The sequence below is a fragment of the Schistocerca cancellata genome, chromosome 12 (genome assembly GCF_023864275.1).
Source record: "Schistocerca cancellata isolate TAMUIC-IGC-003103 chromosome 12, iqSchCanc2.1, whole genome shotgun sequence".
NCBI classification, from domain to species: Eukaryota; Metazoa; Arthropoda; class Insecta; order Orthoptera; family Acrididae; genus Schistocerca; species Schistocerca cancellata.
This window is the reverse complement of record NC_064637.1, coordinates 117,525,254-117,543,244: the sequence shown is the minus strand read 5'-3', so window position 1 is coordinate 117,543,244 and position 17,991 is coordinate 117,525,254. Positions and strand designations below refer to the sequence as shown.

General features: G+C 43.3%; 1 protein-coding gene across 2 annotated transcripts in view; it reads left to right on the top strand.

Moving 5' to 3' along the window:
- LOC126109413 (angiotensin-converting enzyme-like) overlaps positions 1-17,991 on the top strand; it is a 312,642-nt gene that overhangs the window by 252,918 nt on the left and 41,733 nt on the right. For both annotated transcript variants that reach the window (XM_049914448.1, XM_049914447.1), the window contains exon 4: positions 15,506-15,602. In XM_049914448.1, the coding sequence (XP_049770405.1) occupies positions 15,506-15,602 (97 nt within the window). The remainder of the gene's footprint in view (positions 1-15,505; positions 15,603-17,991) is intronic.

Genomic DNA, 17,991 nt, shown 5'->3' with positions numbered 1-17,991 from the left:
AAACTTCTTCATCTCCCAGTACCTACTGCAACCTACATCCTTCTGAATCTGCTTAGTGTATTCATCTCTTGGTCTCCCTCTACGATTTTTACCCTCCACGCTGCCCTCCAATACTGTGCTCTGGTGATCCCTCGATGTCTCAGAACATGTCCTACCAACCGATCCCTTCTTCTAGTCGAGTTGTGCCACAAGCTCCTCTTCTCCCCAATTCTGTTCAATACCTTCTCATTAGTTATGTGATCTACCCATCTAATCTTCAGCATTCGTCTGTAGCACCACATTTCGGAAGCTTCTATTCTCTTCTTGTCTAAACTATTTATCGTCCACGTTTCACTTCCATACTCCATACAAATACTTTCAGAAACGACTTCCTGACATTTAAATCTATACTCGATGTTACAAATTTTTCTTCTTCAGAAACGCTTTCCTTGCCATTGCCATTCTACATTTAATATCCTCTCTACTTCGACCATCATCAGTTATTTTGCTCCCCAAATAGCAAAACTCCTTTACTACTTTAAGTGTCTCATTCCCTAATCTAATTCCCTCAGTATCACCTGACTTAATTCGACTGCATTCCATTATTCTCGTTTTGCTTTTGTTGATGTTGATCTTATACCCACCTTTCAAGACACTGTCCATTCCGTTCAGCTGCTCTTCCAAGTCCTTTGCTGTCTCTGACAGAATTACAATGTCATCGGCGAACCTCAAAGTTTTTATTTCTTCTCCATGGATTTTAATACCTACTCCAAATTATTCTTTTCTTTCCTTTATTGCTTGCTCAATATACAGATTGAATAACGTCGGGGATAGGCTACAACCCTGTCTCACTCCCTTCCCAACCACTGCTTCCCTTTCATACCCCTCGACTCTTATAACTGCCGTCTGCTTTCTGTACAAATTGTAAATAGCCTTTCGCTCCTTGTATTTTACCCCTGCCACCTTCAGAATTTGAAAGAGAGTGTTCCAATCAACACTGTCAAAAGCTTTCTCTAAGTCTACAAATGCTAGAAACGTAGGTTTGCCTTTCCTTAATCTTTCTTCTAAGATAAGTCGTAGGGTCAGTATTGCCTCACGAGTTCCAACATTTCTACGGAATCCAAACTGATCTTCCCCGAGGTCGGCTTCTATCAGTTTTTCCATTCGTCTGTAATGAATTCGCGTTAGTATTTTGCAGCTGTGACTTATTAAACTGATAGTTCGGTAATTTTCACATCTGACAACACCTGCTTTCTTTGGGATTGGAATTATTATATTCTTCTTGAAGTCTGAGGGTATTTCGCCTGTCTCATACATCTTGCTCACCAGATGGTAGAGTTTTGTCAGGACTGGCTCTCCCAAGGCCGTCAGTAGTTCTAATGTCATGCTGTCTACTCCGGGGGCCTTGTTTCGACTCAGGTCTTTCAGTGCTCTGTCAAACTCTTCACGCAGTATCATATTTATGTACTGTATACAAAATGATCTGCATCAATAGAGAGAGTCGCTAACTTCAAATGCAGTTCTCTCGAGGAAAGTGTACAACGAAGATCCACAGTACTTCGGATGTATCGACATTATTGGGTTTCTAGGAGCAATACATCTCATCTAAACACCAGAACTACCACCTTATGAGGGATAAAAGTCCCCGAACCGCATTGTCACATTGTGTTTCCTTTCTTTTTTTCTTTTTTTCTTTTTTTCTTTTTTTTTTTTTTCAAACGTATTGACCAACTAGGATCACGTTAACAACTTCAGTTCCTCTTCTTCCTTTGTTGTTGTTTCCTATTTTTCCAGTATTCCCTCATTTTCTCCCCATGAAGTCTCTTCCTTTCTTCTGTCCATGTTGTTCCCGATTTTTTATTTCTTCTGCTTTGAAAGCCTTCCAAATTTAGTATTTTGTTTTTAAAACGGTTTCTTTCTGCTATTTCTGTTTCTTTGATGTTGTTTCTTTCAAGATATTTTCTTACTTCTGTAATCCATGCTATTGTCGATTTCTTCTTCCAGAAAAATAGGAGTATTTGTTTTGTTAGTCTATTTCCATCCATTCGGTAGAGATGTCCAAAAAAGGTTAATCTTCGTTTGGCCATTACTTCAGATATTTTCTCTATATTTTTGTAGATCTCCTCATTACTTCTTATTTTCCAACCATCAGCAGTTTTCATTGCACCCATTATTTTTCTAATAATCCTTCTTTCCAGTACCTCTAGTTTGTCCATCTTATAGTTCATCGTTAGGCATTCAGATCCATATAAACATTCTGGTCGTACCACTGTGATGTAGTGCTTTAGTTTTGTTTTTCTAGATATACATTTCTTGTGGTAAATATTTTTTGTCAAACCATATGCTCTTTCCGTTTTGTTAATTCTTACATCTATTGCAGATTTTTCTAGTCCATTCTGTTTTATAGTTTCTCCAAGATATTTGGATTTATTTACTCCCTCTATTTTACCTATTTGTGTTTCTATGTATTTTGTTGCATTTTTTATATTTGTCATGAATTTTGGTTTTTCAGCTGAAATTTTGAGACCAGTTCCTTTTGATAATTTTTCCAGAATGTTTATTTGAGTAACTGCTTCTGTCAGGTCTTCTGAAAGTATTGCGAGATCATCCGCAAAAGCCAAGCAGTTTACCTTAATTCCATTTGTTTTCCTTCCCAGAGTTATTGGTTCAAATTTGTGATTTTTTAGCTCCGAATTCCAGATCCCTACAATTTTTCTAGAACACAGTTAAACAGTAAACGTGATAAACCAGCACCTTGTCTTGTTTTCATTTATATTTTAAAGGATTAGGGCTGTTTGGAAAGTTAGGTCCGAGAGGTCGCGAAATGGAAACGACAGTGAATATCCGACGAAGATTTGCACGGTTGTGTTGGGCTGTGTCTCCACTAATGCCCGTCTATCGCGTCACGTTGCTCTTTTCAATTCTGAGCAGGCACTGAGCACGTAAAGATGTCTAGAATAATAGTGTCTCCTGCAAAGTATGGATGCTGCTGCGGGATTGCGCCTGGTTTCATGCGATCCCACGTAACATACCTTTCATGAATTTCCTTCGTCATGACAGTTGTCGGTCGCACACTGCAACGGCAGTAACGACGCCTCTGCAGCGTCTTCAGTGGGAAGTGATTGAGCACCCACAAGACAACCCGTAACTGCTCTGCTCACATGAATCTCTGACGATGAAGACAACATTTTGGCACAGACGACGAACTGCAAAACGGCGCAGAAAAGTGGCGGAAAGCATAGGTGGCTGCCCTCTGTGAGAAGGGCATTGGGAAGTTCGTACAACACTACGACAAATTCTAAGTCGGATCGGTGACTGGTTAGAGAAGTAGGTAGGAGGTGTAGCAGGCTGTTGCAAATAAAACATTTTTTATTTTCACTGTGGTTCCCATTCGGACCTTACTTTCCCAAGAGCTCTCGTAGCTTTTTGCCTGCAGCTTCGCCTGCACAAACATATATCACATATAGACTGCCTGACATAAAGTTAAGCACGCGGAAGACATGATCATTTGCCAGAGTAACTTGGTGCACGAACGCATCCTCGGTGGGTGCGTAAATGATTATAGAGCTGCAGTTCTCTATCACAGGGAGAACGGCTATCAAATGCTTTAGTGTTGTTCGAATTTAGGGTTACTGCCAGGCGTGATAGGTATATAAGGGGCATGAACAGTGTCAGATGTTGAGTAATCGCTGTGAAGGACACTGATTTGCCACATACACATGTGAGATGGCTTTATCAGCACCTCACAGAATTTGAAAGGGGCCACGCCGTAGGTCTCCGTTTGTCCAGCTGGTCGACTCGTGCACTACCCAGATTCCTGTGGCATCCGGGTGTGACAGTGCTCTGATACTGGACTGCAGCGGAATGTGAAGGCAGGCATACTCATTGTAGAGGTTCTGGTCGACCACTCCTGACCACGACAACGGAAGATCGCCGTATTCTGCACCGAGCACATCGAAACTCTTCACATCTGAGCTTGCCGTCCGAAAACAGACTCCATGCAATGTTCCGTGTCATCCCACACCATTGGTCAGAGTGGACTAGTGAATACGATGCCATGCATAGACTGCCATTAATCCTACAACAGAAACGGCTGTGTTTGGAGTATTGCCATGGCCAGGGTGCATGAACTGCTGATAAATGGCGTCTACTATGTTCAGTGGCTAATCGCGATTCTGCACTGTCTGTGGCCATGACTGGGCATTATGGCAGCAGTGTTTCTGAGGAGAATAACGCTGACGGCGTGGGGAGCCATCGATTATGGTTATAGATCACGGCTGGTAGTGATTAAGAGGACTCTCACAACACAACGGTACCTTAAGAACATACTTTCGTCCTCGTCTGTTGCCACTCATGCAACTGTATTTTGGTGCCATTTTTCAACAGGACACTGTTCGTCCACACATGACATGTACCTCTGTGAACTGTCTGTGTGATATTGAGGTATTGCTGTGACCGGCAAGATCACCAGATGTGTCCGCAGTACAACGTGTCGTACAAGCCTGGACGTTAACACTTTCCCACTGACAGGATCCAGGAATCTACGACCAGTTACAAAGATTATGGGCCAACGTGTCTCAGTAGAGGATACAATAGCTTAACAATAGCCTTCCCAACCGAATCAGTGGCCATAGGGGGTGCAACATCATACTGTTACATGGACTCATACTGCTAAATCCTTATAAATATGGCTCGAAATTACAACCATACCCTCCCAACCCATGAAGTTTCATCTCGATCTTGCCTCCCGTTCTGGGTGTTGAACTTTCTTTTGTTAGGCAGTGTATAATGAAGTACTGTCTCAAAGCAACCATATAAACAATCAGTCAGATCTTAACAAGATTTCAAAGCGTCATTGGATCACTGTAAAATATTGAAGTGTGCAGCTTGCAAGGACCGCTGCCGTGAGCGCCACGTGCTGGGGTTCGCCAGTGGAAAGTGCTTGTGCCTCCCACACTTAAGTGCTCGACACACACACGACACGCAAACTGGTGAAAGCCATATATTGCCTTAACCCAGCAAATTGCTAATTACAGTAATCGGAAAAGCTCTGTGATCTCAAGACTGTACTGAATGCAAATGAGAGCAGTCTTCATTTGTCATTTCTCTTACAAATTAATTAAATTTCCTACCACACACATATAATCCCTGCATGGAAGGGAGCATTCACAACTTTCGCCACAATGATGACCAAGAATTTCTCTCATCACGCTGAAACGTGCGGGAAACCTGCCAACCCTTCTCAACAATCGCTTACAGTATGCCCAGCGGTCGGTACACTGTATGAGCTGTGTCGCCACTCATTGGTTCATACATTTACGCTCCAGCGCCTGAGCTGATGACCCTTCTGGTAGGCTGACATCGACAGCACGGTTAGTATCTGGAATTTTCCCACACTGAACGCAGCATAATGTCGGTGTCGTTTCCGCCAACAGGAAATGCAGATTCGTCACACCAGAAATGCTCCGGGGGACCTGTGGTCGCCGTTCTGTAACTTCCAAGGCCTGTGCCGCCTCGTGGACAACGGAAACCAGCAGCACAGCAGGGCCGGGCTTGAGCCATCCCGTATTCGTACCTTTGCGACCGCCCAGGCCCGTCACTGCATTCTCTCAGGCCGTCCCCATATCTGAAGGGAAATTCACGAATCTTACATCAGAAGCCACTAATGATGTATTTCCCTCCAGCACAGTTAAGAACATTAAGCTGCCAATTTTACGTATTACTGCAAAGCGATATGTTTAATGGTACTATCACAGTATTACTAATATATTTCTGGAAAAAATTAATTTGGAAAGACCGTAAAGCAATGAAACATGTTCACTCACGTAACGAAAAGCAACAGCTTCGGCGCTGCAAAGGGAATAATACCTCAACTACTGAGCAAAGGAAACATGATATGTTTGCCCTTACAATCTTTACAATCTTCACCACCACAGGATGTGTTCACGTCTGGAGATCTACTTACAGTTCGTGTTCCGTTCTTACAGCGCTGATTCATCGAAGGCATTATAATAAGGCGGTTTGGATCATCCTGTAGCGGTTTTCCAATGGTCCTAGCTCAACATTAAAACGAATTGTGGTTTGCATGCCTAAACCTCACATGACATCGCGAAAGCCATCAATGAAGGCAGTCAGGTAGATCCAGCATTTCTTGACTTCCGAAAGGCATTTGGCTCAGGACCACACATATACTTATTATCGGAAGTACGATCATGTCGCATATGAAGCGAAATTTGTGACTACATTGAGAATATGTTGCTAGGGAGGACCCAGCATATCATCTTGGATGGAGAGTCTTTGACAGAAGTAGAAGCAACTTCATGGATGAAGGATCCTTGTTCAATAATGACATCGCATTCTTTAGCCTCTCCGCCAGTCATGTAGTTATCTGTGGTGAAGTACAAAGCTGCGCAAATATTCACTTACATCTTGATAAGATTTGAAATTGGAGCAAAGATTGGTCATCTGTTTTAGAAGTTCAGAAACCTAAAAGATTGTGCACTTTGGAAAACACAGATATGTGGTGTCGTACGAGTTCAAAATCAGTGAGTCGCCGTTGGAATCGGCCAACTCGTACAAATACCTGGGTGTAACAGTTTGTAGGGATATGAAAGGGAACAATCATTTAGGCTCAGTCGTAGCTGAAGCGCATGGCAGAGATCGGTTCATTGGTGGTATACCAAGCAATGCAGTCAGTATAGAAAGAAGGATGCTTACAAAACTTTCGTGTGACCCATCCTAGAATATTGCTGTATAGTGTAAGACCGTACCCAACGGGACTAAGAGGAGATATCGGACGTATAAAACGAAGGACAGCACGAATTGTCGTGACTGGTTTGACCCGCGGCAGTGTTATAGAGATGCTTAAGAAACTGAACTGGCAAACTCTTCCAGATAGACGCATACTATGTCGTGAAAGCATACTTACAAAGTTTGCAGAAGAATCTAGTAATATACGTTGGTGACCAAAAGTTAAGGACGAAAGTAACTTCCGCATTATGTGCCACTTCCAAGTAACAAAGCTTAATGAAATTTGGATCTTACGTAGAAAGAGCTGGTACAATGTAGTAAAGAAGGTAACTAAAACAAATACGCAGTGAGATGAACAGAAGTGACATTTTTGTTCGAAGGCAGTAACTGCACTGAAGCCATCGCTATTTCTGATGGTTCTCTGGATATTACAAAAGGCGAGACATTTTATGCTGGACGATGATGAAGTTTGCTTTGTGGGACGCGCAGCTGCGCGGTCATCAGCGCCCGTACGAAGTTCAAATATTTTCACAGTCACAAATGATGAAGGTGGTGATGATGAAATGATGAGGACAACACAAACACTCAGTCCCCGGGCAGAGAAAATCCCCAATCCAGCCAGGAATCGAACCCAGGACCTCGTGATCCAAGGCAGCAACGCTAGCTACTCGACCACGAGCTGCGGACTTATTGCTGGACGAAACCGTATTTGGCGAGAGGTGGTGATACGCAATGCGCCCAGGAACGTTGTCGAACTTGATCGCTCTCGTGGTCCAGCTGATATGGTGGGTGGAGGCATAATGGTGCATGGGCGTACTAACCCCGAAATCTTTGGATACATTTCACTCATTGGTCAACGTTGTTGTGACGTTGTTCCAATTCCGCATGCGCATCGTTTCAGGGGTTCATACCCCCTGACTTCGTTTATATGGATGGCAATGTGCGACCCCATAGAAAAGCGCAGGTGGAGGAGCTGTTGGAAGAAGAGGATATTCGGTGAATGGACTGACCTCTTCCTTTCCCTGACTAACATCACGCTGAGCACGTGTGGGATGCGTTGAGGAGACTATTGCAGTACGTCCACACTTAACAACGACCGTCCAACAGGTATCCAGTGGAGGGATGGAACGCCCTACCACAAGAATTCTTTACCGACCTTGTGGTCAGTATGGAAGCACGTTGCAAATCATGCAGTGTCATCCGAAGTGATCACACACCCTATCAAGGGCCATGTCCCGCTTTCTGTAATGTACGGGAGAGCATCACGAATCGCGGTGACTTCTTTGTTAATTATTGCCTTGAATAAAAGCGTCATTTCTGTTCGTCTGATTGCGTATTTGTTTCAGTTACCTTCTCTACTATGCTGAACCAGTTTTTTTTTTCTGTGTAGGGTCCAAGTTTCATCGAGCTTTGCTATTGGCAGTGATGCATCACACGAAAGTTAGTTTCGTCCTTAAGTTTTGCACTCTACTGTACTTCATCATCCTATGAACCGCCCCCGTAGGGTTCGCAAAGACAAGACTGCACAATCATAGCGGGCAGAAAGGGATATTACCCGCGGGCTTTGCGTATATGTGACGGGGAAGAAGCCTGAAACCTGGTAAGATGGAAAGAACCTTCTGCGTGCAATTCCCTCTGGTTCTGCAGAGTGTGGACGTAGGTGTAGGTATAGAAAGTGGCGCCACGGTTATGACGCAGGCAGCTAGGCGTCGCCGGCCTAGCGGCTGCGCCTGCGCTTCTGGGAAACGGCAGTCGGTTGCTACACGCCGCGTAGCAGGTGGCTGGAACCTCGCGGAAGACTGGCTACGCACCGCCGTGTTCTGGGAAATCGTCGCTGAAAACTGGAGCGCTCTAGAAAGCGAAAACCGTTCTGGATGCCCTCGAATGTGTCTCCTGCTGTTTATGCTGCCTCCTGGCCATGAATCTGCATTCTCAGATTTTAAATCTCTGTACGAACACGTAATTGTAGCCTGAAGTATTAACGTTTATTTTCTAAACAACGTCCACTCCGTTTCAAAATTAAGGCGTAAGAGTTTCCAGCTGAGACTTTACCCCGCTTTCATTTGCACCGGCACACTATACGACAGACAGTCACACGTTGTTGATAAACACTGTCGAGTCACATTAATGTCACCACTTGCCAGTAACCTGAATAACCACCTCTTGCAGCGCGGGCCGCTGCGAGATGTGCAGGAAGAGTGTCATTCCGGTCCTGGAAGGTACCAATAGGGAACTGGAGCCAAGCCAGTGCCGTGGCCACATGCGCTAGGTTTTGTGGTTGAGTATCTACGGCGCGAATAGCCCGATCGAGGTGGTTCCACAGATTCTCAGTTGTGTTTAAATATGGTGAGTTTGATGGTAAGGGGGGGGGGGGGGTGCGGTAAAATCATGCTAGTGCTCTTCGAACAACGCACGCACACTAGCGAGCTGTGTGACGTGTTCCATTGTCCTGCTGGTAGATGCCATCGAGCCAATAAAACACAAACGCATGTAGGGGTGGAAACGGACCCCAAGGATAGATTCTTATTCGTGTTGGTCCATTGTAACATCCAGAATGACGTGATCAGCCTGGGACTGCCACTAAAACATTCACCGGACCATAATGCATGCAGGGTGTTTGTTTTCAGAGGTTCCATGCCGAACACGCCATTGGACACCTGTCCGATGGAGTACAAAACGTGATTAATCTGGAAAATCCATGTGTCAATACTCAGTGGACGTCCAGTTGCATTACTGGCGTTCAAATTCCAGCCTTGGTTGCCGATGAAGAGCAGTCAGTATGGGTGCGTGAAACAGCGCCTACTGCATAGGTCGATACGCTGAACGATTGTTGAGAGGACGCAATTGACAGCTGCCTGGTTCATCTTGGCGGTCAGCTGCTGGAACAGTTGCCCATCTGTTCGCCCGTACACATGTCCGCAGCCGTAGTTCACCCCTGTCTTCTACGGCCCGTGGCTCACCGCAGTTGCCTAGGCGCTGGTTTTGCATATCGCAATATTGGGATACACAGTATACACATTATAAACTTAGCCGCTTCGGAAATGCTTCCAATCTTGGCCCGAAAGCCAATGATCACGCCCTTGGGGACATCAGATAAATCGCTCCGTCTTCGCGTTGCAACGACTGCACTATTTTCCACGCCCCCCCCTCCCCCCCCCCCCCCCGACATGCTTTATATACCTTCAGCGGCTAGTGCCGCCCCCGCCGTCTCTTAGTGGTTACGGCACGTCGACGTCAAGCGTAGGCGGCGTGAGTTTACCACTTATTTCCTACCTAAGCGGCAAACGGAGTAACTAATTCGCACTGACAGATATCTGCACCTACCATCTTCGCCCACGAAGTAATACTGACTATGTATTCTTTACAGTGTTCATAGAACATATCACAAGTGGCGAGTTTCAGAGAGCTTAAGCATATAAATGGGTGTATAATAAGGGGACATGGCTCTACCGACTTAAAGGTACGTTGCTTTGAAGTCAGTGCCGTAATGTTAACATCAGAAGACCACTGTTTACGATTGATTCTTGTTCTTAATTTCTGACGTGTGCTCGCCACAGTTGTTTTAAATAGAAAATGCTTTCGTGAACAACACAGTGTCAGGAAGTACTTCCACAGTTTTTTCTGATCTTAAGTGCATTTTTGCTCCAGTAATACAAAACATTTCGCCTCGTTAATGTAACTTTGTCTTTGATACCCTTTTAGAATAACCAAGAAGGTAAGTACGCGATGTGACAAGGATCCTTTCGTAATCCAGCAGGACTGTCGAAAGTGATGTTCGTTCTATGTTCTGCTCCTGAAAATGCTGACGAGAAATTTCGCTGTGTTTTGTTAGTTCCCAATCATTCCTTCTCAGAGCGTTTACCGATAGAGGTCTTCGGGCTGGAATGATAGGAAATCGAAAGTCAGATAACAGAAATAAAGGAACTGTTGTAAAAGTGAACAGCGCAACCAGAATTCACGTATATACGAGGGCTATTCGGAAAGTAAGGTCCGATAGACGTGTTGGGCAATGTCTCTAGTATGGCCATCGACTGCGTCACGTCGCTCATCAAACTGAGCGCACAGTGAGCACGTAAAGATACCTAGAACAATAGTGGGGCAGTGAGACGCCCCTGCGGCGTTTTTGATGGGATGTGTTTCATCACCCACCATACCACCCGGACTTGGCTTCCTCCGAGTTTCATATCTGCTCACAAGAACTGCTGGCCAGAAAGACAACATTTTTCCACATACAACGAACTGCTGACCAGCATAGAGAAAGAGCGGAAAGCACAGGTGGCTCGACGGGGGTATAGGAAAGCTGGTACAGCGCTACGACAGATGTCTAAGTCTGAGCGGCGGCTGTGTAGAGTAGTAGGTGGAACGTGCAGAAACTGTTCCAAATAAAACGTTTTTGATTTTCACTGCGGTTTCCGTTTCGTGACTGATGGAAAGTACTTTGCGAACAATCTTCGTAAAATAAAATATCGCTTGAACGATTCCACTTACAAATGAAACGTGATCCTGTTACACTTTAGACTATAGTCAGAATGATTAGTACACCCATAAATGACACAAGCTAGCATTTATGACCAAAATACTTCCATCAGAAGTTAATGTTCGGTGAAATTCACATGGCGAAAGTCGACTTCAAGTCTGTAATGTCATGACAACTCTCCTTATACAGTAATATATGCATGAATATATGTGAACTCAAGGCTGAAACCTATGACTTGTATCAGATAACGATAGAGGATGACATCGATATACATTGCAGAATGTCTAATTTCACTGAGAGATCCAATAATTCGTACAATAAACACGCTCCTCTTAAAATCGTAAGGTAAACTCTGCATCATAGCTTATTGATCACCTGAAACACCTCTTGGGCATCAGAGACAAGACATACCGGGTGATCAAAAAGTCAGTATAAATTTGAAAACTTAATAAACCACGGAATAATATAAATAGAGAGGCCAAATTTGACACACATGCTTGGAATGACGTGGGGTTTTACTAGAAGAAAAAAAAAAAGGTTCGCAAAATGTCCAATGGATGGCGCTGGACAGCAAAACTGCTACCGTGACGGGTGAGAGGTACACCGATATGTTACAGAATCGCATCATCCCCAGCCTGGCTGATAAACACCTGCTGGAACGTACGATGTTTATGCAGGATGGCGCTCCACCCCATATTGCTAGACGGGCGAAAGATCTCTTGCGCGCGTCGTTTGGCGATGATCGTGTGCTCAGCCGCCACTTTCGTCATGCTTGGCCTCCCAGGTCCCCAGACCTCAGTCCGTGCGATTATTGGCTTTTGGGTTACCTGAAGTGTATCGTGATCGGCCGACATCTCTAGGGATGCTGAAAGACAACATCCGACGCCAATGCCTCACCGTAACTCTGGACATGCTTTACAGTGCTGTTCACAACATTATTCCTCGACTACCAGGAATGATGGTGGACATATTGAGCATTTCCTGTAAAGAACACCATCTTTGCTTTGTCTTACTTTGTTACGCTAATTATTGCCATTCTGATCAGATGAAACGCCATATGTCGGACATTTTTTGAACTTTTGTATTTTTTTGGTTCTAATAAAACCCCATGTCATTTCAAGCATGTGTGTCAATTTGTACCTCTCTATCTACATTATTCCGTGATTTATTCAGTTTTCAAATTTATACTGACTTTTTGATCAACCGGTAGAAATGGCACTTCACTTCAAAAAACCCTATCGCCTACAAGCAACTACACAACCGGATTAGTCAGTCTGAGAGAAATGCAAAACTCAGGTATTCACACTCGTTAACTAAGGACAAAGACAGTCCCGCCATTCTGTGGAAAAAATGTACACGGTTTAGAAACAGGCAGACCCAAACCTTCACCTGTACCTCTAGGTCCTACTGTAGATCTAAACCAATACTTCACCACACTGGCGCCTTTATTTGAACAACCCGTAAAGACGCAAAACATCAATTCCATGATAAAAACAGTGGTTGCTATAAGCGCAAGGCAGTTACTCAGTCCCATAACTGTTAATACAGACAGAAAATCCGCTCCACAAATCATTTCGGAAGCTGCGGATGATGCCATTACAGATCAAATGATCAAGTTCATTGTCGGTCCACTACGTCTGACTACCGGCCCACTAGCACTGAATCAGCGTCACGTAAGGCTTTAGAATCTTCTAATTACTTCATCTGAGACAATCTTGGAGGGCCACGGTTCAAATCTGCGACCGACCGTCCAGATCTAGATTTTCCGTGATTTCCCTAAATTGCTTTAGGCAAATACCGGGATGGTTCTTTTCAAGGGCAGGGTCGACTTTCTTCCCTAATCCGAGCTTGTGCTCCATCTGTAATGACCTCGTTGTCGATAGCAAAGAACCCTAACATTCCTTTCTTTCCTGCAAATAACATTCTAGACGTAAACCAATCAAGTTTCCACAAAGCTCACAGCACGATGTGACTGCTCTGATAAAGTTGATTGACGAATTGGTATTAGCAATGCACAAACAAAAAGCGACTATTACTCTATGTGATCAAAAGTATCCGGACATCCCCTAAAACATACGTTTTCCATATTAGATGCATTGTGCTGCCGCTTCCGGCCAGGTACTCCATATCAGCGATATCAGTAGTCGTTAGAAATCATGAGAGAGCAGAATTGGGTGCTCTGCGGAACTCACGGACTTCGAACGTGGTTAGATGATTGGGTGTCATATGTCTGTACACGAGATTTCCACACTCCTAAACATCCCTAGGACCACTGTTCCTGATGTGATAGTGAAGAGGAAACGTGAAGGAACTCGTACAGCACAAAAGCGTACAGGCCAACCTCATTAGTTGACTGACAGAAACCACCGACAGTTGAAAAGGGTTGTAATGTGTAATGAGCAGACATCTATCCAGACCATCACACAGGAATTCCAAACTGCATCAGGATCCACTGCAAGGATTATGAAAGTTAGGCAGGAGGTGAGAACACTTGGATTTCATGGTCGAGAGCCTGCTCATAAGCCACACATCATGATGGTAAATGACAAATGACACTTCACTTGGTATAAGGAGTGTAAACATTGGACGATTGAACGGTGGCAAAATGTTGTGTGGAGTGATGAATCACGGTACACAATATGGCGATCTGATGGCAAGGTGTGGGTATGGCGAAAGCCTGGTGAACATCATCTGCCAGCGTGTGTAGTGCCAACAGTAAAATTCGGAGGCAGTAGTGTTATGGTGTGGTCATGTTTCTCATGGAGGGGGCTTGCCCCCCTTATTGTTTTGCGAGGCACTATCACAGCACAGGCCTACATTGATGTTTTAAGCACTTTCTTGCTTCCCACTGTTGAAGAGCAGTTCGGGGATGGCAATTGCATCTTTCAACAAGATCGAGCACCTGTTCATAATGCACAGCCTTTGGCGGAGTGGTTGCACGACAATAACATCCTTGTAAGGGACTGGCCTGCACGGAGTCCTCACCTGAATCCTATAGAACATCTTTGGGACGTTTTGGAATGCCGACTTCATGCCAGGCCTCACGTATCAACAGCAATACCTCTCCTCAGTGCAGCACTCCGTGAAGAATGGGCTGCCATTCCCAAAGAAACCTTGCAGCACCTGATTGAAGGAATGTATGCCTGCAAGAGTGGAAGTTGTCACCAAGGCTAAGGATGAGCCAACACCAAATTGAATTCCAGCATTACCGATGGAGGGCGCCAAGAACTTGTAAGTCATTTTCAGCCACGTGTCCGGGTACTTTTGATCACATAGTGTAACTCACATACGTATTTCTATATACCACTACATAACAGCCATCCTCTTACATTCAGGAAACTAATGTAACAATGTCATTCAAAACCTTGGAGAAATTACAGTCCTTTCTATGTTACAACACCTTTCTGAAACACCATACTCACGTTGGTAATCAGAAGTAAATAGTCTTGCTTAATTTGAGTGATATGGTTAATATTTTGATGCAGAACTGCTCACACAGTAGATATGAGGAGATGGTGTTGGATCATGTAGGAGAAGATTAATTAGTAAGTACTTGTGAACCTGTACGTGGAATGCACACTTCCAAGAATACAGTTTCGAGGATACTATAGGAGCAACAGGTAGGCACAGTGTGTGCAAGGAGAGTGTCAAACCCACAGTTCAGTTCTGTCAGTGGATCATTCTACACAGCAGTGCAATGCTGAGGTTCCTACTGTGTGTATTGCTCATGGATGAGGACTCCTTCAAGTATGATGGTGTTTTCATGTGATGCAATAATCACATCTGGAGTGATGACAGTTTCTATGCCACATCTGTCTAAGCAGCAATGAGTCTCTGCAACTTGTAGGCAACAATCACACAAGAACTCTGAAAAAGCAGAACGCATCCAGTTTTGTTCTGTTGAAAACATCCCACACCATATTAACCTAGTGTACCGATAAGAAATAATAAACAGAATAACAGTTCTAAGTTCTTAGGTATTCATGTTTTCTAAGATTTATGCCGGAAAAAATCATATAGTAGAACTGCTACAAGATTTAGGTTCAACTGCTTTTGCCGTAAGACCACAAATTTGAATTGTTGTTGTAAGGTGCTAGCTGTTTATGCAATAAAAAACTAAATTTTCATTTAAACGATTAGATGCTTATCTCAAACCGCTCAGCTTGCAGTTCCTCTCTCATGTGTATACTTCTTACCTTAAAAGGTTTGGACACACTCTGTGTGTAGATGGGTCTCCATAGTCCTTCTATTCAGTACTGTTGGTGAATTATATACATGAACACTTTGGTTGTGTTGCAGCTGGAGAAGCTGGTCAGTGAGATGGAGTCCATCTACAGCACGGCCAAGGTCTGCGACTACAACGACGCCACCAAGTGTGACCTCAGCCTGGAACCGGGTCTGTATATCTCAGACACATAGCTTTCTCTTATATTCTTGTGACACAATCGCTATTTTGTCAAATATTTCTCACATCAGTATCTTTAGTATTTGTTGTATCAAACTGTTCTCATTTCACTCAGAAATAGAAATTATGGTTCAGAATCGTGTCAGCGATGTGCTCGTTAGAGGTGGTGTACTGGGTTGGATCAGAATAGGATGGGGAAGGAAATGGGCAGTGTCATTCTTAAATAAATCATTCTGGCATTTGCCTTAAGGAATTTAGGGACATTTCAGAAAACTGAAATTTGAATGCCCAGACTAGGTTTCGAACTGCCCTCCTCCCAAATGCAAGTCCCATGTCTTAACCACTGCCCCAACTTCATCAGTGTTTCACTTACTCTGTGAAGGACTGTAGTGGAATAAGCATAGAGACTAATTTTGATTATGGGATAAATTTTTATCAACTTGACAAGAAGACTGTCCATTTTTCGAAGCAGTCCATTTGTCGTCAATCCAATTCCTCCAGTGTACTGAGTGTATTGTATCCTCTAAGTGTGATAACAGAATGACTGCCATAATCTCTTTACTGAGCAACAGACTCATTTAGATGGTGACTGGCAGGAGATGTCAAATCAGGTGTGGATCTAGACTTCGCTGCTCCTCCACTGTTTGTTTTTTGCTTTGATTTTGTCACATTTACCTTGAGTATGGTACCTTTTCTAACTACTTCTAATTAATTCACTTTATTTTTAACTATGAGTCTAAGCTTGTACATTGTTGTTGTTGTTGTTGTTCCCTCAACCTAGGTCCAGGGTGACTGTTTCATAGAGGCCCTATCAGATTCTATTTCCAGTCTTTTTAATTGGCCAAGGTACTCCGTGTTCTGAGCTGGCTCACAAATGCATACATTTACTTTTTTAATCACATTAGTATTAATTGGTTGTTGTAGCTTATTCATTCTCACCTAAAAATGAAACCTGACATTCCTACATGAATTATTAAGCGGTTACTACAAAATGCTGGAGAACAAACACCACAATCAGTGCTAACTCACTTATTTTCTCAATGCAGTACAATAGTCATTGTCGTAGGAGATTGTAATACAGCATATTCAGGTCCACAGGTCTTTCTTAGATGCAAGTATCTTAAACTGGCTGGGTTTATTTAAATAATTCTTTTAACTTTTTCAATCTTATGTTTTATTCTCATTCAACTCAATACATTTATTACATTCTGATTGTCATTCACTTCATAAATTCTTCCAATTACTCGCTACTATGTTCACATTACAACTTTTTGCTATGAACTGTACGTAATGACTCTCTGTTGCAGAATAAACTATGCATCCGGTAAAGATGGTGCCAGTCGAAAGATAACATGTACAATCAAATGTTTAACAGGAAAACTGATCTCCTAAATATATTCTTAAATTTAACTTAATTATTAAAAACGTTTCAGTGCTACAAAACAAATTAGTTAATTCAGTTGCAAAATGTAGAAAAATTGCAATTTGGCTGGAGTATATATATATATATATATATATATAATAGAGGGAAACATTCCACGTGGGAAAAATATATTTAAAAAAATATATTTAAAAAGAAAGATGATGAGACTTACCCAACAAAAGCGCTGGCAGGTCGATAGACACACAAATAAACACAAACATACACACAAAACTCTAGCTTTCGCAACCAACGGTTGCCTCGTCAGGAAAGAGGGAAGGAGAAGGAAAGACAAAAGGATATGGGTTTTAAGGGAGAGGGTAAGGAGTCATTCCAATCCCGGGAGCGGAAAGACTTACATAGGGGGAAAAAAGGACAGGTATACACTCGCACACACACACATATCCATCCATACATACAAGACACAAGCAGACATTTGTAAATGTCTGCTTGTGTCTTGTATGTATGGATGGATATGTGTGTGTGTGCGAGTGTATACCTGTCCTTTTTTCCCCCTATGTAAGTCTTTCCGCTCCCGGGATTGGAATGACTCCTTACCCTCTCCCTTAAAACCCATATCCTTTTGTCTTTCCTTCTCCTTCCCTCTTTCCTGACGAGGCAACCGTTGGTTGCGAAAGCTAGAGTTTTGTGTGTATGTTTGTGTTTATTTGTGTGTCTATCGACCTGCCAGCGCTTTTGTTGGGTAAGTCTCATCATCTTTCTTTTTAAATATATATATATATATATATATATATATATATGTCTGCTTGTGTCTGTGTATGTGCGGATGGATGTGTGTGTGTGTGCGAGTGTATACCTGTCCTTTTTTCCCCCTAAGGTAAGTCTTTCCGCTCCCGGGATTGGAATGACTCCTTACCCTCTCCCTTAAAACCCATATCCTTTTGTCTTTCCTTCTCCTTCCCTCTTTCCTGACGAGGCAACCGTTGGTTGCGAAAGCTA